At 37.9% G+C, this 25883-nt stretch overlaps 1 protein-coding gene across 1 annotated transcript in view; it reads right to left on the bottom strand.

Annotated features, from left to right (window-relative positions):
• Window positions 1–25883, bottom strand: part of arhgap21b (Rho GTPase activating protein 21b) — a 63632-nt gene that overhangs the window by 25200 nt on the left and 12549 nt on the right. Inside the window, exons 3-7 of the mRNA XM_084118788.1 lie at window positions 22684–22857; window positions 22561–22582; window positions 6183–6275; window positions 6011–6089; window positions 5866–5920 (exon numbers count right to left, since the gene is read on the bottom strand). Of these exons, the coding sequence (XP_083974914.1) occupies window positions 5866–5920; window positions 6011–6089; window positions 6183–6275; window positions 22561–22582; window positions 22684–22857 (423 nt within the window). The remainder of the gene's footprint in view (window positions 1–5865; window positions 5921–6010; window positions 6090–6182; window positions 6276–22560; window positions 22583–22683; window positions 22858–25883) is intronic.

The raw sequence follows: 25883 nt of genomic DNA, 5'->3' as shown, positions 1-25883 counted from the left end.
ATTACTCCGTGATCACACGCACACACGCTCCCACCCTCCCTCCCAGCTAACGCGTCCACTTGCTCACTCCCTCCCTTACTCTCGCTGGAAAGCTGTAACCATTCACATGTCGGAGGCAGATGCTTGATTATACATTCAGCTCAGATGGTACAGCTTCCCCCTCCCTTCCCCATTTTCTCTCTCGCTGACTCGCGCGCTATTTCAGATAGACTGTCTACAACACAGAGCAGTCAGCTGACTCCAGCTGATCTAATCTCATCTTTTCTGTCTCTTCCTGTCTCTCTTTCTCTCACTGAAATCCGTAAGCCACTTCCCACCGTAGCATCCTTTCACATCTCTAATGATCAACTCGGTTACTGAGACTAATGTCACCAGAGACCTCAAATGGATTATTCCTCCACCCAGCTGAAAACCCTGTTTAGACAGGCCACAGCATTTCCTTGCAACACTGCTTCACGCGAGAGTAAAACACTACCACGGCAACAGCTGTGCAGCAACAAAGTATGGCAAGGAAATATAACAGAGGTGGTAAGGGGAGAGATGAGGAAAATGATTGAAAACTTGTCAAGTACATGTCCGGGTCATATTTCACTCCAAAAACAAGGTAAATTATATTTTGCTTGAAGAAAGCAAAACCTATTTTTAGGACAATTAATATTTACTTATGACATTTTATGACATATTATCCTTCAATCTGCTCACATTGTATTACGGTTATGAGAATATAATGAGCTTCACTGAGAATGGGAATGACAAAAAACAAAAACACAATTGTCTGGCTGAATTCTGTTAATGACAATTTGGGGATAAAATGATCAGTTTTGCATTTCAAAAAATCTTAATTGGCATACAAACAGGCTTAAAGGGATGGTTCGGAGTAAAATCAACCTAAGGTCCTTTGCACCATGACCTCGAGCCAAACACCCAACCCCAGAAGCCTTTTTTCCCTTGGTTGAACATTATTAAAGTTAGAACTTATTTAGAGAAATAAGCCGAATGGCTTAGTGCAGGCGCTAATGGATCCAAGGATGTATCTCGTAAATTACCCCAATAATAATGCCCAAAATGGTACCAAACGACAGTAGTACAAATAGGTGCTGTACTCATAAAACGAGGCATTGGAAAGTTTGTAAGTACATCAGGAGTTTATTTAAATGACACTTGCCTGACGGCTTATGCTACCGCTAACCCGGACATCGACGTCACTTCAGTGGCTTGGGAAAAGCATGTAAAAGTCCTGGCAGAAAGCGATGCATAAGGATGTAGTGTAACGGCGCCCAGTTCCAGGAATGCACTAATATTTCGTTGGTAGTACCAGTTTGCAACAATTATTAGTTAACACTAAATTGTTAACACTTCGGAAAAAATAATAATTCGTCGTTACACTACAACCTTATGCATCGCTTTCTGCCAGGACTTTTACGTGCTTTTCCCAAACCCCTGAAGTGACGTCGACGTCCGGGTTAGCAGTAGAATGAGCCACCAGGCAAGTGTTATTTAAATAAACTCCTGATGTACTTACAAACTTTCCAATGCCTTGTTTTATGAGTACAGAACCTATTTGTACTACTGTAGAAGTTTGGTACATCCTTGGATCCGTTAGCGCCTACACTAAGCCATCCGGCTGATTACTCTAAATAAGCTCTTTAATAATGTTCGACCAAGTGAAAAAAAGCTTCTGGGGGGGTGTTTGGCTCGAGGTCATGGTGCAAAGGACCCTAGGTTGATTTTACTCCAAACCATCCCTTTAAGTTGCTATGCAAAATGCAAATAAACAGTGCAATTAAATATATGCAGTAGTCCTTTATAATACCTTTTGTCTAAAAATAACAAAAAACAACATCAAACAGTTTGAAGTGTATTCCTGTTCCCCAGTTTAATCACTGATAATCTCAAAACAGGATGCAGCGCATCAAGTCAACGGCAGTAAACGGATGGGGTCCCCTTATAAGTATAGTTCACTTTAAAATGAAAATTACCCCATGATTTACTCACCCTCAAGCCATCCTAGGTGTGTATGACTTTCGTCTTTCAGACGAATACATTCGGAGTTGTAGTGGATTGCAGTGGATTGCAACCGACAGATTGAAGCTCAAAAACGTGCATTTATCCATCGTAAACGAACTCCAAACAGCTCCAGTGGGTTAATAAAGGCCTTCTGAACCAAAACGATGAGTTTGTCTATTTAAAATTGTATATCATTGTGGTAACACTTTATTTTGATGGTCCCTTTTGAACATGCTGTTGACTATAAGTAACTTTGCAACTATATGTCAACTAACTTTCATTGAAGTATAAGTAGACTGTCTGCTTAATATCTGCAAACACTTTATTGTGATGGTCCTCCAACAGACAGTCTACTGACTAAGTAATTTTGTAACTACATGTCAACTTAATCTAACCCTAATTATTACTTTTACTATTAATACTTAACTAACACTCTAATGAGAGTTAGTAGACATGTAGGTGCAACGTTACTTATAGTCAACAATGTGTTAAAGGGACCATCAAAATAAAGTGAAACCATAATTGTATATTTAATACTTTAAAGTAAACAAACATACGGATTCCACTTAAGTTTAAAGCACAACTTATGCGAGCAATGCGACGCAATGCTGATATTTACGCTACGCCATGACGCACTACGCTACTTCTGACGTCATAAATTGCGTAAGTTGCGCAAGTAGACTACGTATGGCCATTTGGCCGGAAGCCAGAATTTTACTTTGTAACGTGTTAAACATGAATATTTTTCTTACATAAACTCATCAATTTGGTTCAGAAGGCCTTTATTAACCCACAGGAGCCATTTGGTGTTTGTTTATGATGGATGGATGCATGTTTTTGAGCTTCAATCTGTTGGTAGCAAATAGCAATCCACTGCCATTATAAAACTTGGAAGAGCCAGGATATTTTTTATATAACTCTGATTGTATTTGTCTGAAAGAAGTCATATACACCTAGGATTGCTTGAAGGTGAGTAAATCATGGGCTAATTTTCATTTTAAAGTGAACTAATCCTTTATGCCTGCCACTCATAAGTAAAAAAAAAAAAAAAAAAACCTTGTCAAATTGTACAGGTAGTGAGACTAAAGCGCATTTCATCCAGGTTGATGAAGAAAATGATGCAGCATTTTAAATGTCATTTCCGATGATCGACATCGCAGTTTATGTGTAAATGTGCTTGTGAACAGCATATGTGCTACATTTACTGGAAAATTTACCAAGTTTAATGTGTGAAAGCAGAAGTCCAACTTCCCACATGTGACATTTTAACTGTAAAACTAAAAACACATGAATCCTACAAGATTCTCTCATTTCATACTGAGATATTAACATGTTTTTAGTGTTATAATGAGAAAATCTTATTTCATTAATACGTGTTTTTTCTTCTGTAATTCAGATCATCACTGTGATTCCACTACACCCTGCACATGAAACAGCAGAGGTGCTTTAAGAAATACAGATGCCTGCTGCCAGAGAGTTCAAACGATGCTTACAGCAGTAAATGGCATGCATTAAAAGTTAATCTAAAGGGCAAACAAATGAGTGCAGGACTGAGTGTGCTCACTGAGAAGAGCGAAACTGTGGACAGAATTAGAAAGTACAGAACAGACTCAGAATAAAACAGAGAAACGGGACATTGGGTGATTATTCACACAAAATAGTTAGAACAATGGTCAGTGATCCGAATGAACCTGGATGAGCCCTATGTTTCCATTCTATTCCACTGAACATAGCCTAAAAAACCTGCATTTTATCCAAAAAAATAAGTGTTAAAAATTCAATGTTTAAAGGCATCATTCAGCCATGTTCATTATTTACAAAAAATTCTATCATCATTTACAAACACATGGAACACAAAACGAGACTTTAAAGAATCTTTAAGAAGCTCTTTTGTAGTCAACATTATTATATTAAAATATATTTATCAGGGCTCTATGCTTACATTTTTTATGAGCACATTCAAAAATTGAAAAGCACCTTCCGATCAATAATATCAATATTAACATTCCCATTACAGGGTAACATCTGCCCCCTTAAACTGATTTCCAGGGGCATTATTTTATTTTTGTAAAGACAATTTTTTTTCCCAAACTAATTACATGTATGCGTCATAGTTTGGTAAATTCTTCATTTAAATTTATTTAAAACATTTTATTAAATTACAAATTAAATTAGGGTAATAAAAAACAATAGGGCAGTTACCAATCAAATGAAAATGATATCAACAAAATCCATGTTTGAGAGGTGGCACAGAAGCTGCATCTGAAGTGGCATTTAGGTATATTTACAGACAGTTTAAGGTGGCATGATTTTTAATACAGAAATATGAAATGATTAAACACCAGCAGTAGGTTCTGTAAAGTCACCGTCTTTGTCATTGAATCATTCATTCTATTGATTCATTCAAAATGAGTGATTCATTCAGGAGAAAGCAATTGATTGTCTATATGAATGGGTCATTATATCATTGATTTCATCTGTGTCTTAAATGTTAATCAAACAACAAAGGACAAAGAAAAAAAAAATCACTGCTCTTGACTGAGTATCTTTTGTAACTTTAATAAGGATCAATCTATATTTAATTTAGACATTTAGGACTATGCAATGTTATTTTACATTTGATTACTTTATACAATTTCTCTACATGAAAACTATTGTTAGACCTGTACCTGATAATCCTGAAAAGCACTATGTTTATTTTAGTTGTATGTTTGTTCTATTGTATAGCTATTATTTTTTTCTTATTTTATTACTGACGGTTTACTGGTCTTTAATAATATTTGAAATTTATATTAGTCAGGCTAGTAGTTTTTGCAGTGGTATCAAAATTGGAATTGAGAATTGTGAAATTTCGCTGGTATCTGAAATTTGGTGTCATATCCTTATTAATTAAGGTTGCATGGGTCAAACACAATGAAAACAAGAACTATTTTTAATTTATTTATTTATTACTTTTTTGTGGTGGAGCCAGTGGAAATTTTGGTTGGGCAAGAAGAAAAAAAAAAAAGTGAAACACTGGCACAGCCAGGCCAGTAGAAAAAAATCCTTAGCATTGAGCCCTGATACTGCACAGCAGTTCTGTATTAGATCTCTGTGTGAGAGAGAGAGCCCATGTGCCAGGCCCCAGCTGGCATCTCTCTCCCAACTAAACGGCTGCTTCAACACAAACAGCCTTTCATGAAGCGAGAGCTTCCATCCTGTCTCAGAGAACATCCTGCTCTTCACCTCTACAAATTCTGAATTTCCTATGAAAATAGAACATGTTCAAAAGTTCACAGCAACTGAAAACAACTAATATATCAGAAATAAGTTCATGATTAATGCTACAGTCGATCTGGTACGTATGATAAAACAACGGCACCATTCATGAGTCAGGAGACCCAGGAATGAAACACAGCATGGAAATTTGACTGTAATGGAGAGTGTCAAAGAGAATGCAGGGCAGATAAAGTGATGACTGCACTACAGTTATGTGTAATTGAGGACAGCTGTGATGGTGCGGCAGTTTAAGGCTCGCTGGAGAACGACAGGCTGCAGTGTCCTGGTTAGCAGTCCCAGATACAGCAGCACCCTAAGGAGCGAGAGGAACTCGCCTCCTTCCTCTGAAATGGGTCAGAACCTTAATTTCCATGGGTGCGAATAGAACAAGTGCAACTGAATGCAAACTCAAAATATAATGCATACAAAGACCTCATTAAAATTATGTATTCAGAAGATTCTGGCCATATTTATCTGAAGTAAGTGACATGTTTCCAAACCAGACAAGTTTCCAACAACAAAGTCAGCGCAGAAAATCTGAAAATAAAATTCAGTTAGGGCCTGCTTTGAAACAAAATTACAAAAACAGTAAAATCTTACCAGCTGTAGTATATCTTCATCTTTTGGCATCACACACAACTCCAGAAATGTATGACTGGAAGTGGGAAAAAAATATTTAGGACCACAATCACGACACATCTATATGAATCATAACACAACTAATTGAATTATAACACACTCATACCTGTTCTGGATGAGCCCTATGACCTGGGAGTACGTCTTCCCAATGATGCTCTCGCTGTTCACTTTCACGATCCTGTCCCCTGTTGAGGTTCCATTTTCAGGTTTTAGATGATCAGACATCGATAAGCAAAACGAAACAATGTGCTGTACATTAGAAGTGCTGGTGTAATTACCAGTGCAGAGTCCGGCGCTGTGAGCGGGCCCTCCCTCTTTGACCTGTTTCACAAAGATCGTGTCCATGGGCTCCAGTCTGTTCCGTGGTCTCCCTGGCAACAACAAAAGCAGCAGTGTCACGAGTGGCCCAGATCACAACAAACCAGCGCCAGGAAGAACCGAGCGGTCACAAGATCGAGCCACAAAATAAATAATTTAAATCACACCAGCTTCGAAATGAAACGTTTAACCCATCAATACAGCGGAAATGCTGTGACTTCATCTAGAAATGACCCAGCATTCAATGTGACATCCCTCAGCCCCTAAGGGAAGCGCTATACTTGGCTTCATTCTGACATAATCCACCAGAACATAGATCACAGATCTAACAGTAAACAACTAACACTACAGATTCCCTGAGGATGACAGCTACGACACGCTAAGGCAGTGGCCCAGGTCTACTTGCACTGAAGGAATGAGGATCTCTCCTGAACAGTTTATTTATTTATATATCATATTTTTATTAGTCTACTGAATGGGAAATAAACCTGTGGATTCTACATAACAAATGGACTGTCAGCATGCTAAATCCCTCTTTGAGATCACAAAAATTATTCAACAGATCAGTCAACCTCATTAATTGACTACTCTGGTTTCGGTCGACTAGATGACAATCTTTACCCGTCCCCAATTTGTTTTTCACATCCAATCAGTTTGTTCATACAGTTAGCATCCGGTATATCCACATTGATTGCTATAGTAATGATGTCAGATGCTAAGAGAGAAATGCTAAGAGAATTTCTTCTACAATAACAGTGTGAAAATGGGCACAACTACACCCACAACAGCACAATGTGGGTGAGATTTCAGAATATTCTGCTTATTGATTTGGGTTATTTAATGATTCTTTATGTATATTTGAGGAAGTATGGATTAAATTGTTTCTGGTTTACAAACAAGATTTATTATACTCGCATTCATATTTAACCGTTCACATTTATTGCTTTGCTGCCCTTGCTATCTCTCCTAAACCAATCATTTTATTTTTTGTTGGAAAATATCAATTACCATACTACTATGAACTTATTTTTAACTAGATGTACCGCATGGCGGTACAAAATATGACCGCCGCTCAGGCCTGCACTGGCTTTCCACAAAAAGAAATGACGTGGAGCAATTTGGCTGTATTGCGTGTTTATGTATATACCTAAAAAAAGTAGTAGTATGTGCATGTCTGTCTGTGTGTGTGTGTATGTGTGTGTGTTTGTGTATGTGTGTGTCTGTGTGTGTGTGTGTCTTTGTGTGTATGTATGCGTGCGTACATGTGTGTGTTTGTGTGTGTGTCTGTGCATGTGGATTTGTATGTGTGTGTGTATGGGTGTGTGTCTGTGCGTGTGGATGTCAGTGTGTGTGCATGCTTGCGTTTGTTTGTATTCCTGCATGTGTGTGTGTGACAGTTAGGGTTGCCAACTTCAGAAAAGGAAAATGCGGGACAATCGTGGTTAGGAAAATGAGGGACACTCAAAATATTTGTACTGTATCACACAGTGTACGTCATTTCAGTGTCTGCAGTTAAGTTTGTGTTTAAAAGGTTATCAGACATAAACACATTTGTATTGCTTAACCTATTTATGTATTTAATTCTAAAAATAATTTTAATGTCATACATGAAAAAAGTCACATTACAAACAAACCATAGTTCAAAATAACAGCATTTATCTAAAATAGAAAGCTTTTTTAACATTATACACTAGGCTTACAGTTCAAAAGTTTGGGGTTAGTAAGATTATTTTTTGGGGAAAAAAATAAAGAAAGTAATTGCCTACTTTTATTCAGCAAGGATGCATTACATTAATCAAAAGTGACAGTTAAGATAATGTTACAAAAGCTTTCTATGTACTTTCTAAAAGCTTTAAAACATTAATAATAATCAGAAATGTTTTTTGAGCATATTATTCCCTCAGGTAGATTACATGTTTTCTTGTGTGGCTGGATGTTAGACTCATGAACAATAATCACGTTGTTTGCATTCGTCAAAATTGATTAGCCGAAATCAAAACGTGGACAGTGAAAGGAAATTACCGTTAGCGCGAGACGAGTCCGGCTTGAAGCGGAAGCGACCAGACGGCAGAGGATGTTCGCAAATCAAACAATGATTTGTCTCAAAACAGTGATTAAAAAAAGCTGTGATTGGATGATGACAGGTGTCGGTGATCATTCTCAAGTGTCGTGGTCAGCACTGCTGCTGTTGCTGGTGTATCAGTCAGTGGTTTATCAGCTTGTCAAAAAACGGGACACGGGAGGTCACGCAAGGGACAAATAAATTAGGCCCAAAATGCGGGACGTCCCGCCTAATTCGGGACAGTTGGCAACCTTATGGCTCGTTTCCACTGAGCAGTACAGTACGGTACGGTACAGTACGGTACGGTTCGGGTCTGTTAACCATGATCTGGCTAGCGTTTCCACTGCCAACAGTACCCTTACTGCGTGGTGTTTCGATCGACGTAATTTTCGCGCGAAGAAGAACATAGTAAACTACAATGGATGACATACAGCAGATCTTGTTCTTGCTCCTCGACATGTTTGTCACAAGAAGACAAGCGCCGACATTAGGCTTTTCTCAATATTAAGTACGCAAAGTTTGTACTTGCCATGTGCGACTCACTCCTACATGCACATGGTACAGCGCGTTCTTAAAAGCGTCACTCAGCTCGCTCTGCTACTCCGGTTATCTCTGTTACTCTGTATGTACAAATTTAAGCAACAATAAAACGAAATATGTTATAAAACACTACTCTGCCTCTTTTCGTTTTCATTTAAATAAATTAAACATTATAGGGACACAAATGTGGTTCATGCGCAACGCATATTGATTATTCATTGCACGTTATACGTTATTCTATTTATAACAAAACGATTTAAAACACAACCCTAACGTTACCTCTTTTCGTTTAAATAATAAAAAAAATTACACATTACAGGCAATATATGCATTTGTACAAATGTTGCAATAAACATCAGTGATAATCTTGTAATAAGAAAATGACAAGAAACCATATTTCTTTTTGTAAAATTTCAGTTTTATCAATAATAGCCAATATAAAAGTTTAAGTAAAAGGTACAAGAAGCTATACAATAAGAAATAAAGCAAACAATTCAGTCAAATGTCCAAATGCTGCGCTAGTCTAACATTACAACAGTAAAGTTAAATACAAATAGCCTATAATATGAAACTAAACTTAGCCCTCAGTCAAAACGATTGACAGGGAACGAATTATATATTCACGAGACCAAAGATCGCCCGTTAGGTCTGCACAAGATGAATTATATCTCATGTTTAACCACTACCGTCGGAGTCATCGGCGAACGTCAGAAGAACTAACTTAGCCGAGGAAAGGCTCATCCAGCCGGGAAACATGAGCGCCGAGCGCCCGCTGATCGCATGGATCTCACAACCGGGGAAAAACAAATCATCTTTATAAATAAACCACAGATTAGAGCTTTAAACAACTACATTCTCGCCTGAAAAACTCTTAAAATTACATTTCGTGACACAGTAACAGTATATTATATTAAACTGTATATAAAAAAATGGCGCTTCTTATGTTGTCATTCCCCTCGTAGCACGCGCAAGTGACGATTCTCTGTCAACCAATCAACGTCCTGCAGTGAGTCTAGCTCCACCTTTTAGTACCGTACCACTGTGCTAGGTACCCCAACAGAAGGGTACCCAAAAAGTGGTACGGTACGGTTCGGCTTTTTGGTACCATTCTCAACTTTTGGCAGTGGAAACGCAAATAAAAGGGTACCGACCCGTACCGTACCGTACCGTACCGCTCGGTGGAAACGCGCCATTAGTGACAGTATCATCCTAAACCAGCAACCCTTCGCTCAACACCACCATCTACAGGCCGATGAGTGTACAGTCACTAAATGTGCACATAAATGAATTTATTTTATACCCCCCCATGGATGAAATTCTATGAAACTTAGCATACCCCCAGAGGATGTCAAGTTAATCATACACATGAAATATGGTGCAGTTCTGAACATCTCAACTGAAGATAGGGGCGATTAAAGCAGAATAATATTGCATTTTCATTTTTTATGGGAGGGGCGCAAATCACAAATGACTGATTATGGGCTAGGTTGATGTGGGCCCTTAAGAGCAACATACCATAAAAATTTCTTCATCCTCGGTGCCACGGTTCAGGTAGTTATTTAGGAAAAACTGCTTTTTTTGGGTTTGGGGGGGCCCAGCGCGGGGGGGGAGTGGCCCCCGGGGACCAAACGAAATTTTTCCGTAAAAGTCTAGTGGGGCTACATGCCCACCAAATTTCATGTTCCCCGGTGTTTCGGTGTCCCTGGTATCGTTGACGAAAAATTCACGGGGGGCCCAGCGCGGGGGGGGAGTGGCCCCCGGGGACCAAACGAAATTTTTCTGTAAAAGTCTAGTAGACCAACATACCATAAAAATTTCTTCATCCTCGGTGCCACGGTTCAGGTAGTTATTTAGGAAAAACTGCATTTTTTGGGTTTGGGGGGGCCCAGCGTGGGGGGGGAGTGGCCCCCGGGGACCAAACGAAATTTTTCCGTAAAATCTATAGTGGGGCTACATGCCCACCAAATTTCATGTTCCCCGGTGTTTCGGTGTCCCTGGTATCGTTGACGAAAAATTCACGGGGGGCCCAGCGCGGGGGGGGAGTGGCCCCCGGGGACCAAACGAAATTTTTCTGTAAAAGTCTAGTAGACCAACATACCATAAAAATTTCTTCATCCTCGGTGCCACGGTTCAGGTAGTTATTTAGGAAAAACTGAATTTTTTGGGTTTGGGGGGGCCCAGCGCGGGGGGGGAGTGGCCCCCGGGGACCAAACGAAATTTTTCCGTAAAAGTCTAGTGGGGCTACATGCCCACCAAATTTCATGTTCCCCGGTGTTTCGGTGTCCCTGGTATCGTTGACGAAAAATTCACGGGGGCCCCAGCGCGGGGGGGGGGAAGTGGCCCCCGGGGACCAAACGAATTTTTTCCGTAAAAGTCTAGTAGACCAACATACCATAAAAAATTCTTCATCCTCGGTGCCACGGTTCAGGTAGTTATTTAGGAAAAACTGCATTTTTTGGGTTTGGGGGGGCCCAGCGCGGGGGGGAAGTGGCCCCCGGGGACCAAACGAATTTTTTCCGTAAAAGTCTAGTAGACCAACATACCATAAAAAATTCTTCATCCTCGGTGCCACGGTTCAGGTAGTTATTTAGGAAAAACTGCATTTTTTGGGTTTGGGGGGGCCCAGCGCGGGGGGGGGGAGTGGCCCCCGGGGAACAAACGAAATTTTTCCGTAAAAGTCTAGTGGGGCTACATGCCCACCAAATTTCATGTTCCCCGGTGTTTCGGTGTCCCTGGTATCGTTGACGAAAAAATTCAGTAGATGACGAAAAAAAAAAAAAAAAAAAAACTTTGACAATCCCTATATGACCGCTTTCGCTAGCTACGCTAGCGGCGGTCATAATTAGTACAGTGATTTTCTTCACAGCAAAGGTAGCACAGATGACGCATTTATACCATAAAAAGGTATATTTACAACAAATAACCAAAGAATTAAAATGTATCACAGTTTCCACAAAAATATTAAGCAGCAACAGTTTTCAATATTGAGAAGAAGGAGAAGGAGAAGGAGAAGGAGAAGGAGAAGGAGAAGGAGAAGGAGGAGGAGAAGGAGGAGGAGAAGGAGGAGGAGAAGGAGGAGGAGGAGGAGAAGGAGAAGGAGAAGGAGAAGGAGAAGGAGGAGGAGAAGGAGAAGGAGAAGGAGAAGGAGAAGGAGAAGGAGGAGAAGGAGAAGAAGGAGAAGGAGGAGAAGGAGAAGGAGAAGGAGGAGGAGAAGGAGGAGGAGAAGGAGAAGGAGAAGAAGGAGAAGGAGAAGGAGGAGAAGGAGAAGGAGAAGAAGGAGAAGGAGGAGAAGGAGAAGGAGAAGAAGGAGAAGGAGAAGGAGAAGGAGAAGGAGAAGGAGAAGAAGGAGAAGGAGAAGGAGAAGGAGAAGGAGGAGAAGGAGAAGGAGAAGGAGAAGAAGGAGAAGGAGAAGGAGAAGAAGGAGAAGAAGGAGGAGGAGGAGAAGGAGAAGGAGAAGGAGAAGAAGGAGAAGGAGAAGGAGAAGGAGAAGAAGGAGAAGGAGAAGGAGAAGGAGAAGAAGGAGAAGGAGAAGGAGAAGGAGAAGAAGGAGAAGGAGAAGGAGAAGGAGAAGAAGGAGAAGAAGGAGAAGGAGGAGAAGGAGAAGGAGAAGGAGAAGAAGGAGAAGGAGAAGGAGAAGGAGAAGGAGAAGGAGAAGAAGGAGAAGGAGAAGGAGAAGGAGAAGGAGAAGGAGAAGGAGGAGAAGGAGAAGGAGAAGGAGAAGAAGGAGAAGGAGAAGGAGAAGAAGGAGAAGGAGGAGGAGGAGAAGTCTCTTGAGCACCAAATAATCATATTAGAATGATTTCTGAAGGATCATGTGACACTGAAGACTGGAGTAATGATGCTGAAAATTCAGATTTACCATCACAGGAATAAATTACATTTTAAAATACATTAAAATACAAAGCACTTATTTATTTATTTTAATATTTCACAATATTACTGTTTTTACTGTATTTTTGATCAAATATATACAGATGAACATAAGAGACTTCTTTCTGAAGACCGTAGGAAAAAAAACTGATTTTGCTGCAGGTTTCAACAGTCTTAGAACCACTCAGCTGTGCCCAGAATTCAGCATGGCACAAACACAAACAAACCCACTTGGCATATGAATGCTTTAATCGCTTTCAGTCTTTTCTGGAATTAAAGAATGGAAAACTGAGATCTGACATCAAATAAAAGAGTATAATTGAGCTGCAGGTGCATGTGTAAATCAGTGTTTAGAGACAAAAAACTGTTTGTAGTCTCTATAACCTGCTTCCAAAAGGGCAACAATGAGGAGCTCATCAAGAACATTTAAGTCACTGCATAATGTCCCATACCGGGTGATGATATCTCCCTCGTAAAACTGTAATGATTTCAGTTAGCAGACATGGCAGTGTGCTACAGGTTGCGATTGCATGTTTCTTTCTTTTTGCTTGAGGTCTTGCCTGTAGAGCAGAGCTGCACGGTTCTGAATAAATTGAGAATCACAATTTTTTTGTTTAAAACAGAGATCATGATTCTGAATAGACAACAAAACAGATACGTTTATATAATTTTTTTTAAATCGGTTTGATTTGAATGATTCAGTGATGATGAATCAGCATTTTTGAACAAATCTCTTGAATAATTCAATGTCAAATACATGTTTTTAAGTGTCACCTGTCGCCACCTACTGCTGTTATGATACCATTAATAATACAATCTTTATTTGAAGCTTCAAGTTACTTTCAAAAGCTGATTTACTCTATTTTGATCACTACCATAGACATCAATGTTTATTTTTGAACTATAAACTTTTATCCCAGTAGTTCTGTGATATGAATTATTGTAAGTCTTTTTAACCACACAGTATTATTACTTCTGCTAGCGAAGCGGTTTCATAGCACCAACGCAGATTTGAATGTTCTGCTGCGATCGTACTTGTCAAAGATTTAGTAGAAATAGCAAATTTTTGACATTTAGACATAAGATTGTGTGTGTTTGAATCGAGATTGCCACCTTATAATAATTAATTGTGCAGCTCTACTGTAGATATTGCAGCAATGCTTCAAAGCCTGAGGCATGATATACATACATTTCAAGTGTGAAAGCAAAGACATCAAGACTGAGCATGAATAAAACAGACAGCAGCAAATATTATGTAGTTTAGTGTGTTAAACAACAAACCCATGTTGTATAAAATATGTAAAATAATTAATGTGTTAAGAAATAGAGGTTGACCGGTTTTGCCATTTAATCGGCACGCTAACTGAAATCTATACCAATATAGTTTTTCCAGGTTGTGTCCACTGCTGTCATTATACAGTACAAGTGCGGCCCCTAGAGGCGAAATAAAAACTATCATTGACGCCTCGTGGAGTTTGTTTTGACACGCGAGGCTGCACAGAGAGGGACACTTCAGATGCGGATTTAAAACCGACAATGAAACGGTATGTTATACAGTACACTACCCTACTTGTTTATATATAATTATAAAGTAATTAATTTGTTGACTAGATGCTGCATTAGTGGAAAGTATGTTTGCCGTCGAGGCTGAGAGAACGCTAACATCAGTTCAGCGGTTAAAACAATGTGACAAAAATATACACAATTCCGATCCGAAGGTTTAATGTCTCGATTGTTACCATCTATTTGCATAGTTTATATCCAGCTGGTCGCTTTTAAGCATTTGTTATGCAGTAAAATTGTACATTTAAAGCTAGAGACATGAGAAGCAAACTGTACCATCATGCAGCTGACAGAAACAAACAAATCAGAAATGCATTCGATTTCAGTCTTTTTTTTTATCGTCACACTATAATATATACGTATAATACATAATTGATTAGATAATCAAGTGTACTAAAATAGAAGCAAAACAAGTGCGAGTAAACAAAATATATAGGCTATGTGTCTAATTTCAATGCTATGGCTTTCATGTAGATATATAAAGATGGATATATTTATATATCTACATATATCTAGCATGACTCTTTGGATTTATATAAAATGGTGACACTTTTCAATAAGATTCCATTTGTAACATTAAAATGTATTAGTAAATGTTGAAATGACCAATGAACAATTCTTTTATTAATATTAAAGTTGTTTATTTTACTAATAATGCACTATAAACTAACATGAATGATCAATCAAGGTATAAATAATATATTAATATTTTTATATTTAAAAAGTATAGTACATTTTCATGCTTCAGTACTATTCTTCAATTTTTGTAATAAAGTTCAGCACTATTTATGTGTTGTATTTGTTTTCACTCAGTATCCATTTTAAACTATTGGTTGATTAATCGGTTATCGGCCAACGTGGGCCAACCTAGTTATCGTTATTGGTCAAATCCAGTATTGGTAGTACCTCTATTCAGAAAAGTATAGCTGAAATTACTTCTGGTTATTTCGTTACATTGGAAATGGAAGGTCGAATGGAGCACATTGCATTGTGGGATGCAGAGTGTTCAGTTGTATACTGCACATTATGACTAAAAACTATGCACAGTACATATTTTAAATACTACAGAAACAATAAGTAAAAATAGCAATGTTATCATTTATAAAGATTTAATGCGCCATCTTGTGTTCACTGTCATACACTGTAGTTTTCAAATATTAAAACTCTTACACATTTACCTCAGGAATATGAAGAAACGCACCCATTTATGCCATGTTTATCGCATTTTGCATGTAATGAAATAATAATGAACAACATACTAACCAAAAACATGTGGTCGGTTATCAGAAATTATAGAAAATTCACAATAGAAGTGTACCAATGATAATAAATGAAAGCCAGAGAAAAACATCCATAATCCAATCCCCTCAAATATCCCTTCTAATGTGGTTGTGGAATATAGATGCATGTCAGTTATGCAATCCGTGCACTGGAGTTCAAGTTTCTTTCTGTAGCTGAGAACATGAAACAATGACTCACTCGTATACTGTCCAAAGTAGATGCACGGCAACATGCAAAAATACAGACACAAACTATTCTATGTACATGTTGTGCACATAAAAACAAACTAAAACCAGCTAAGAAATGCACAACTACAAACCTGGAACCACATATTCAGATAAATAAAACAGGCCTGAAAAAAACACTCCTGGCTCTCACACAACATGCAAATTTAATATTTTACTATTACATGTGCTGGTGTAAGTTCAGGGTTGTTGAATTTTTTCTGTTTTGCATACAGATCTAGAGGCACCTTGAGGGATGTTGTGTAAGCTAGTTTGGACTCTTCTAGGTAATGTAAATCAAGTTTCACAGGGCTATGCACTAGTGCTCTCTTATAGACTAAAGATTGTTCAGATGATAGTGTAAAAAAAGTGTTTTTGCAAAGCTTTTTTATATTTCAGTTATGCTGCATTAGTCAGGTACAAACCACAACAGTTTAAGTTCCTGTTTCAATTTCATGCTTTTCAATGAGTGAGCTAAAAGCGTGGAAGTGGAAGAGTTCAAATCCTTAACACTTGGCAGCTACAAAGTTATATACATTGGTGAATTAGATAGCCTACAGTTTGTGCTAGGGACATGAGAAGAGGGGTGATATTCTTTAATATAACTCTTTTGTAAACCCTGAAATATTTAGGCCAGATACTTACTGACAAAGCGGTTCCAACTTGCAGAAGAGCATTTCACAAGGATTGTGCACCACAACAGGCAAAAGATAAATGACAAAGCATTAATAAACCTAAAGCTCAGTATGAATCTCCTCTAAGTTGGGCATGATTTGAGGGCCCTAACAGAAGGGGACAACATCAGAATCTAGCAGTTTTTTTCTTTTCTTTTTTCAGGAAATATATTGAATTTAGACTAGAGATAGACCAATAATTTTCCCGATATTAAAGTATTTTTCATAATCGGATCTCGGTTTTGTAATATTGGATTCGCTGATAAATGTCTCCATCTTGTGGCCGTTTGGAGAATTGTACGCAAGACTGCCATTAAAACACAGAGTCTGAAGGAAAAAGAGTCAACAACGGCATTCAATGATAAAATACCTTACCTCAATAAACTTGATTTAACATAACAGCCATTAATGTACAAATGAGATTAGATAAAAGCAAAATATGTATATATATATAAAAAATAGAGATAGAGTCACGTAATCCATCAAGTCATGTCCCAATAATTAAATAAAAACAGCCATGAATGAATGCATGTTGGAAATAAATGCGCTGAACTTAATTCTCTCTCTGGTGTCTGCTCATCATTGGTCTCATAAAGTCACATTCATAAGGCCGTTTACAAACAGGGTTGAGGTTCAAGAATGCTCCAGCCACTGTATGCAGATTTTAGCAAGATCCACTCGTTTAAAACTCCTTAAATGATATTAACATCTACTGTATGACCTGTATTTCGCTAATAAACATCTAAATAATTACAGCTATATGTGGAAGTCAATTATCTCCGCGAGAGAAGTTCTGCGTAAACACACAGATAAAAACAGCGCTGTCAACAGGTATTTCATAACCTAGACTGACAAAAACATGCCAGATGAGATGCACTCGATAACTGCCATGATGTATTCATTGTTTTGTTTATTTTTCTGACAATGCATATTCCAGCAGATATTCCAGCGTATTCCATTCTCTTCACTCTTTAGCCTATTAAACAACACATAAACCTTTTAAAACTGCAGTTTATAACCATGTGATTATATTTATGCAAAGCTGATAGACTCCCGTCATTTATTTGTTCTCCATTTAAAAACATTAGACTTTGCAAATTTATTTTGCCTATTGTTAATATTGTTGCTGTTGTCATAAAAAGATGCACTTAGTTCTTATTAGTTAGAATTATTTATACATTCTTTATTTGTTACCTGTTTTTATTTATTTATATACAGTGAGGAAAATAAGTATTTGAACACCCTGCTATTTTGCAAGTTCTCCCACTTGGAAATCATGGAGGGGTCTGAAATTGTCATCGTAGGTGCATGTCCACTGTGAGAGACATAATCTAAAAAAAAAAAATCCAGAAATCACAATGTATGATTTTTTAACTATTTATTTGTATGATACAGCTGCAAATAAGTATTTGAACACCTGTCTATCAGCTAGAATTCTGACCCTCAAAGACCTGTTAGTCTGCCTTTAAAATGTCCACCTCCACTCCATTTATTATCCTAAATTAGATGCACCTGTTTGAGGTCGTTAGCTGCATAAAGACACCTGTCCACCCCATACAATCAGTAAGAATCCAACTACTAACATGGCCAAGACCAAAGAGCTGTCCAAAGACACTAGAGACAAAATTGTACACCTCCACAAGGCTGGAAAGGGCTACGGGGAAATTGCCAAGCAGCTTGGTGAAAAAAGGTCCACTGTTGGAGCAATCATTAGAAAATGGAAGAAGCTAAACATGACTGTCAATCTCCCTCGGACTGGGGCTCCATGCAAGATCTCACCTCGTGGGGTCTCAATGATCCTAAGAAAGGTGAGAAATCAGCCCAGAACTACACGGGAGGAGCTGGTCAATGACCTGAAAAGAGCTGGGACCACCGTTTCCAAGGTTACTGTTGGTAATACACTAAGACGTCATGGTTTGAAATCATGCATGGCACGGAAGGTTCCCCTGCTTAAACCAGCACATGTCAAGGCCCGTCTTAAGTTTGCCAATGACCATTTGGATGATCCAGAGGAGTCATGGGAGAAAGTCATGTGGTCAGATGAGACCAAAATATAACTTTTTGGTCATAATTCCACTAAACGTGTTTGGAGGAAGAAGAATGAAAAGTACCATCCCAAGAACACCATCCCTACTGTGAAGCATGGGGGTGGTAGCATCATGCTTTGGGGGTGTTTTTCTGCACATGGGACAGGGCGACTGCACTGTATTAAGGAGAGGATGACCGGGGCCATGTATTGCGAGATTTTGGGGAACAACCTCCTTCCCTCAGTTAGAGCATTGAAGATGGGTCGAGGCTGGGTCTTCCAACATGACAATGACCCGAAGCACACAGCCAGGATAACCAAGGAGTGGCTCTGTAAGAAGCATATCAAGGTTCTGGCGTGGCCTAGCCAGTCTCCAGACCTAAACCCAATAGAGAATCTTTGGAGGGAGCTCAAACTCCGTGTTTCTCAGCGACAGCCCAGAAACCTGACTGATCTAGAGAAGATCTGTGTGGAGGAGTGGGCCAAAATCCCTCCTGCAGTGTGTGCAAACCTGGTGAAAAACTACAGGAAACGTTTGACCTCTGTAATTGCAAACAAAGGCTACTGTACCAAATATTAACGTTAATTTTCTCAGGTGTTCAAATACTTATTTGCAGCTGTATCATACAAATAAATAGTTAAAAAATCATACATTGTGATTTCTGGATTTTTTTTTTTAGATTATGTCTCTCACAGTGGACATGCACCTACGATGACAATTTCAGACCCCTCCATGATTTCTAAGTGGGAGAACTTGCAAAATAGCAGGGTGTTCAAATACTTATTTTCCTCACTGTATATATATATATATATTTTTTTTTTTTTTTTTTTTTTTTTTATTACAAATAAAAATATGCAAATGGGAGTACTAAGCTACATTAAAGTAGCAATGTTTTTTTTATTCACGTGGTCTTGAATGTTTTATGCTTTTTTTTTATTTGTTAGAATTATGTCTAATGTTTGTTTACCTGATCAAAGCTTTTATTTAAAAAAAAGACGCTTTAGTGACAGTGCACTTTATTTGTACTCTTTCTATTTAATAATGTAGAAGTGTGTTTTGTTTTGTATGCAAGGGGGGAGTGAAATTACGGTTTTGAAAAAAGTGTTAAAATAGTTTGTTCAGTTCAGTGCTGATGTTATAACTTGTCAAAAACAGAAATAAAACGATAAACAAACATAACACGCAAATAATCAGTATCTCGAATTTAGAAGATCATTCCTGAACCATCATGTCCTGCACCTGCCAAATTTCTACATTCTTCCACTATCAATCAATAAAACTAAATTTCCCAACAGATGTTTTTTCCTTCACATATTCTTCATTCTTTATCAAGAATGCGGCTTATCTTTGACCATTTTGTGACCATTAAGTTCCAGTATGTGTGGTTTGTTGAAATGCCACGAGCATTACAACCTTACTATAATTCAGAAAAAAACAAATCTATGTAGGTCACAGTTTGTTATCTGCACTGTAAAGAAGTCAAACAAAAGGAATCAATGTGGGGGATCCTGAAGCAGATTTAGAAGCCTGTATTTCTGTAGCGATGTTTAGAGATGCAACTTCTCTGAGCAGGTTTTAGCCACCCAAAGCACCAGAAGCGTTGTTAAAATGTTAAAGTTAAAAAAATAATAATAATACAAATCAACTTTTTAAAAACGTGTCTTAAATCTCCTGTGTTCCACTCAACTCTTTGGCATTTTGCATATTGTTGTCAAGCTCATTTCGAGTGCAAGAACAAGTCCTGTATGTTCAGACAACCCACCGTCTAGCCAAATTCGAAAACAGGCTTTGCATATCCCTAATTGACTGCAGGATGAAACTACAGGAAAAAACAGATCATTTATACTTTTAACAGTCAAGCTCTTTTGCAACAAAATGATGCAATCTTAAAAACACACCTAAGGTCAAAAGTTCAAACAGTAACAGGGGAGAGGTTGAGCAGGGGAAAGAATTCAGTGAGTTATTTCTGGCCGCTATAGATGGTTGTGCTGAACCATGTTACGAGAGCTATCGTGTGATGGGAGGTGAATAAAAGTCCTTCCTTGAGAGAACAAGGTAAGAACAGAGTAAGACTATTTAAATAAGAATACAATAAGGACAACAATAAGTAAGGACAACAATATGCAAGTGCTATGACCCTTCCCAGTTTAATCTAACGCAGTATGTGTACTTTTTTTAAAAAAGATAATAGATTTAGAATAGAAGATAAAGTATTTATCTTAGTTAGTATTAATGGATCAAGTGTTGCCGATAAAAAGATGCGTCTTCAGCAGTTTCTTGAAAATGGTCCCGGACTCAGCAGCTCTGGTTGAGTTGGGCTTGAACGTAATCTCCAGAGCCACTGTGAGAGTCACTTCACGAGCATTTTACAGTTTAATTTAAGAAAAACTATCGTCATATCATACACGCACAGAAACTCAAAGGTCTTCACGGCAACCCCTCAAAATTAAAGTCCGGTTTAACTTGACAAATGTATTACAGTTGTACAGAATTTAGATTCATCTCAATGTAATAATAAAACTAACACACACAAAAAAGGTTTAATAATAATTTAGGCTATTATTATTAAAGGAATAATCACAATTTTTCTTCCACGTTTTAATTTTAACACTATAATGCTTAGTTGTAGGGCTGCACGATTAGAAATTCGCGATTACGATTATGGATGCCACGATTACGTAATCGTTCAAAGCCGCGATTACAAAAAAAATAAAATAAAAAAAAATCCACTCTGCGTGCATTTAGAGCATGTTATGAGAGGCAAATCACAACTACTTCAGAGAACCCAGCACAATAGGAAGGAACTACCAGGCAGCGACGTATGTGTACGCTGAAATAAAAAGTCTTTCACCTCAGAAAAACGGACGTTCCTGTCATGTCAGCCGTTATAGGCTACTGTGTTCGTAAGCGCACACTCTTCAATTGCACGCGCAAATGCGGCGGCGCGCGCTGTGTATAAAGTGCAAAGGAAACTACGAGCATGCAACGTTGTTACGTTGTAAATTGGTCACGAAAGTAAAATACCAATAAATCACGTTACTGGTACGTCGTGTGTTAGCTGAGAAGGATTTGCATGCAGGGATGATTTTCATTCTATTCACCAGGAGCAGTTTCCATGTTTCATTAACAGTTCTTGTTAGTATTGTGTATCACCATGGTAACTGTCGTTTTAATATTAACCCACTGATCTATATAATAACATTCTATATAGATCAGTGTATTAACCCCAAAATGCCACTTTATTTTCACTTTGTGTTATTTTTTATATTTTAAATGACTTTGGTGGCTCATACCAACATTGTATTAACAAAAGCTAGTTTGGGACTGATATTTAATAGCTTTAGCATAAGCCTAATGTTTATTTCTTAGTAGTCTTTACTATTAGTCATATTCTTACAATTTATGTGTATGTTAAGTAAAGGGGGACAGTGTGTGTGTTCACAATTTTTAAGTAAACATGTATATATATATTCTATATATATTCAATGTAAATTGTGATAATCGTAATTAATAATCGCAATTACAATTTCAAGGGAATAATCGACAATTATGATTTTTGTCATAATCGTGCAGCCCTACTTAGTTGTGCAGCATGTTGTTCGACAAAAAGTTTGTTTAATTTCATATGATTAAAAGATACATTAAATTAATGTTTTATGTCTTCAACAGAATTTGTGAGAAGGGGGGGGGGACATTTCATAGAAATGAAATTTAAAAAAATATATATTAAAATGGTTGTTTTTATGAATTCAATTAAGTAGCTAGTAGCCAACCATTTACAGGTAAATATTACAGTATACAAAGACAAACATCACAGACAATGGCAGACAGCGACCAAGGCAGCTCTGGTATAATGTCAATAACACTTCTGTAAATGACTTACAGTTTCTTTACAGTTATTGTGGTAAACATTCCTAAAGTACCGAAAAAAGGTACAGAATTTCATGTATAGGGGGATGCAAGACGACAAAACAACCTTCTAAAATGAATACACTTGATGGTAGAGTGCTTAGTGCACAGTATAAGTGCATAGTGTTTAATGTGTTATCTGGGACAAAACTATAGATTACATTTTGTCACTGAAAGTGATAATTTACCTCTGTGACCATGGTCTTCATCCTATAAGAAACAAACAGAAAAAAAAAATTTATTGTGTATATTAAAAAATATACAAACAATACTATGCTATGAGACTCCTGTGAATGAGCGATGCAAACTACCTTAAAATTGGAGTGCACTGCAGACTCTGGTGGGTACACAATGAAGTGACGCAGAGTGAAGCCGAAGCCTTGTGAAGTGCGACGCAGATGAATCGTCTTAGGCCCTGGCCAGGAAAATGGCTCTTCCTCCAGCTGGAAGAGCACTCCTGAAGAATCATCCTGATCCACCACATCCTACACAGAGAGAAACACATGGAATCATGAGGTCATTTTACATGATCACACGTACGATAAAATTGATTTGGGGTTCAAGGGAGACAGGACCTGATCAAACTGTACAGATTGTGACACAATGCCACTGGCATTAACACCAGTGAATCACTTTTGTGAGCAAGAAAGCACTGAACAAGAGCTCTTCTCCCTTTCATAAGCAGAAGCAGTGGACAACCACATCCTGGAGAAACAGCATAATCTGCTGCGCATGTGGTACAAATGAAAAGAGAAATCAAATATGACTCAAATTTTAGAAAATTAATTAAGATTGTATAGAGCATTTTAAACAGCCTAGTCAACGAACTGAAGTAGGATCAACACCACAAGGAAGAATCAGAACTGCTATGACATCATCATCCTTGACATTTTCCTCTTCATACGGAGGAACACCCACTGAAGGTTGAGTCAGGACTGGCCTGATGTCATGTCTGGAGGGTGTGGGTGATGTTTTATGTTTCATCTGAAGTTAATTTTCCTTTGTGGAGCATATTTAAGGATAACAGACACAATACGCCGGTGCCCTCACAGGAGGATTCACTGTTCAAATTTGTTTTGCTGGCATTAATATCGAAAATCTGTCACTGAGGACAAAAACAACTTTGTGGAAACCTGTTTTTCTGAATTATTTTAAAATTATTTGATTTACTTTAATAAGGCTCAAGTTGTGTGATTTGCTCATGTTGAGGTCTGAAGCCTTGAGCTTTCTCTGGATCTCCATGCCTACCAATTCCAGAGTGGGCAATTCTGCTTCCGGCACGCACTGCTCTGTTTATGGAGTATTTATAGTCTCACACCTACCCAATTTTCACGCCCTACCCTTTACTGCCAAACCTCCTCCAGCAGAGGTGTGAGAAATCAAATATTCCCAACACAATCTAACATCTGAAACGCTACAACTGGTGATGTTCACAAAAGTGTGACTGTTGTTTGAAGTAGAAACAAACCGATTATGTGCAATACAGTTTATTTTTTGTTGAATTGTCTTAACTACTAAGCCCCTTAAAGGGACCTTTGCAAAAATAAAAATATACAGGCTTTCGCGTGCTCACGACAAACTGATCTTGTGAGCACGCGATACTTTCTCATGAGAACGCGAAAGACTGAATATTTTTATTTTTGCAAAGGTCCCTTTAGGGGCTCCATATATAACCAATATGCAGTGAGATTTTTTATTATTTTTTTTTAACTTTTTGACAACAATTAGACTACAGAAAAATATCAATAAAAACTAATCAAGTAAAGTTTTCACAAAATAAAAATGTAATGCCCTTATCAAAATGAAACAAAGAAAAAAGTCAAATGTCAAAATCTTTGGTTTAAATTACAAAAAGGAGTATTCAAAATGTATTTAACTTACAATTTGCAACGGAGTGGAAAAATATGTTCAAATACTCAATTTAATGTCAAAGAACTTTACATAAGTTTATAAATCTGCAATTTTCAGTATGTGATTGGAAGTAGTAAAACACTCACAGATGCAGCTAAAAACATCTGGGTCATGTTTGCACTTATTTCTGTCATTGGCCATAATTCTAAACTTGAAATCAGGATTATGCATTAAATATTTATATATGGGAAAATCGACTGAGAATTGAACAAATAGTTCTAACCTGGCTCAGAGGAGTCTTTATGGTGGTTAAGGGATAAGATTTACCAAGGGATGAGGGATAAAAAACCACCTTACAAATGGTTGTCAAAAGCAAAAATGCTACGAAATGCACATGAAATTTGGTGAGAAAGTGTGACATGCTAGAACTAGGGTTGGGCACGCCACAAATATTTGAATATTCAATCTGTAATAATTATTCAAAAAATAAAAATACTATTAGAATATTGCTACATGTTGCTTTGCCACCAGCAGCAAATCTATGATAAATCCTAAAGCTAAAAAGCACTAAAACTTTAGCAAGCTAAAACTCAGTTTTAACTAAATGCATTGTTTGGCGCTGTGGAGCGTGTAAACAAGTTTGATTTATTTGATCACAGAATGGCGTCGTCTGCCTCCTAGGCACAGCAAAGTTTGGAATTACTTTGATCAAAATTATCTTACAAAATGGAATTACTTTTGATCAAATGAATTAACATGTCGTGTGCAAACATTGTCGATTGAAACGGAGTTATAATATCACCACCACAATGAGAAATCACATTAAATCCAAAGACAGAAGGATCGCTATTGACCAGTCAAATTAGGAAAGACAGCTGTCCATCACTGCACCCCCGAGCCAGCCGAGAAGATAACTTATTTGAAAGCAAAATGATCGGGAAATATAATATCAGGGCTCCAGACAAAAAAATGAAATAAATAATCAATCAATTAAAGGAGCTGTATGTAAGAAATGTATTTCAATTAATCATAAAATGGCCCTGATATGTCACTAGACATTAAGAAATCATGTTCATTTCAAATACTTACATCACTGACAACAGTAGTCCGGCCAGGATATTGTCATTTAAAAAGTGAAGTTGCAGCCCTCAACTGATGTTGATGTTGTCATGTTGTGTTTTGGCCTGAAGCGCCACCCTCCACCTATCTACCAATCACGAAGTCAGTAGTGTTTCGGCATCTGGGTTGCCAGCTCAGCTCTAGTTACCACAGCTGCAGCTACAAACGTTCGTGCTGGATCCTGCATCCTATCTGGCAACCTCGAGTCAGGGGGGAGGGGGAGGGGATACACCGCTCTACAGTAATTTGAAAGTGATTGCAGTACCAGTTTTGGCCACAATCTTACATACGGCTCCTATAAGGGGAAAAAAATAGGCGCCAAAGTGCCACAAAGGAATAAAAATGTTTTAATTTTGTCATGTGTTGTCATGTCTGCCCACCTTTTACAGCAACAGCATTTATCCATCTATCTTGTGGATGTCCTGGGAACTAAGATTCTGAATTGCTTTTCCAACTTGAGAACTACATATAGTCACAAAGACTGTTATGGTTTAAAAATCTCTCTCCACTGTGAAGTGAACTTTCATAAAGGAGCAAAATC

This window comes from Abramis brama (genome assembly GCF_963993115.1).
Source record: "Abramis brama genome assembly, chromosome: 7".
Classification (NCBI taxonomy): Eukaryota; Metazoa; Chordata; class Actinopteri; order Cypriniformes; family Leuciscidae; genus Abramis; species Abramis brama.
This window is presented reverse-complemented; position numbering and strand designations above follow the sequence as displayed.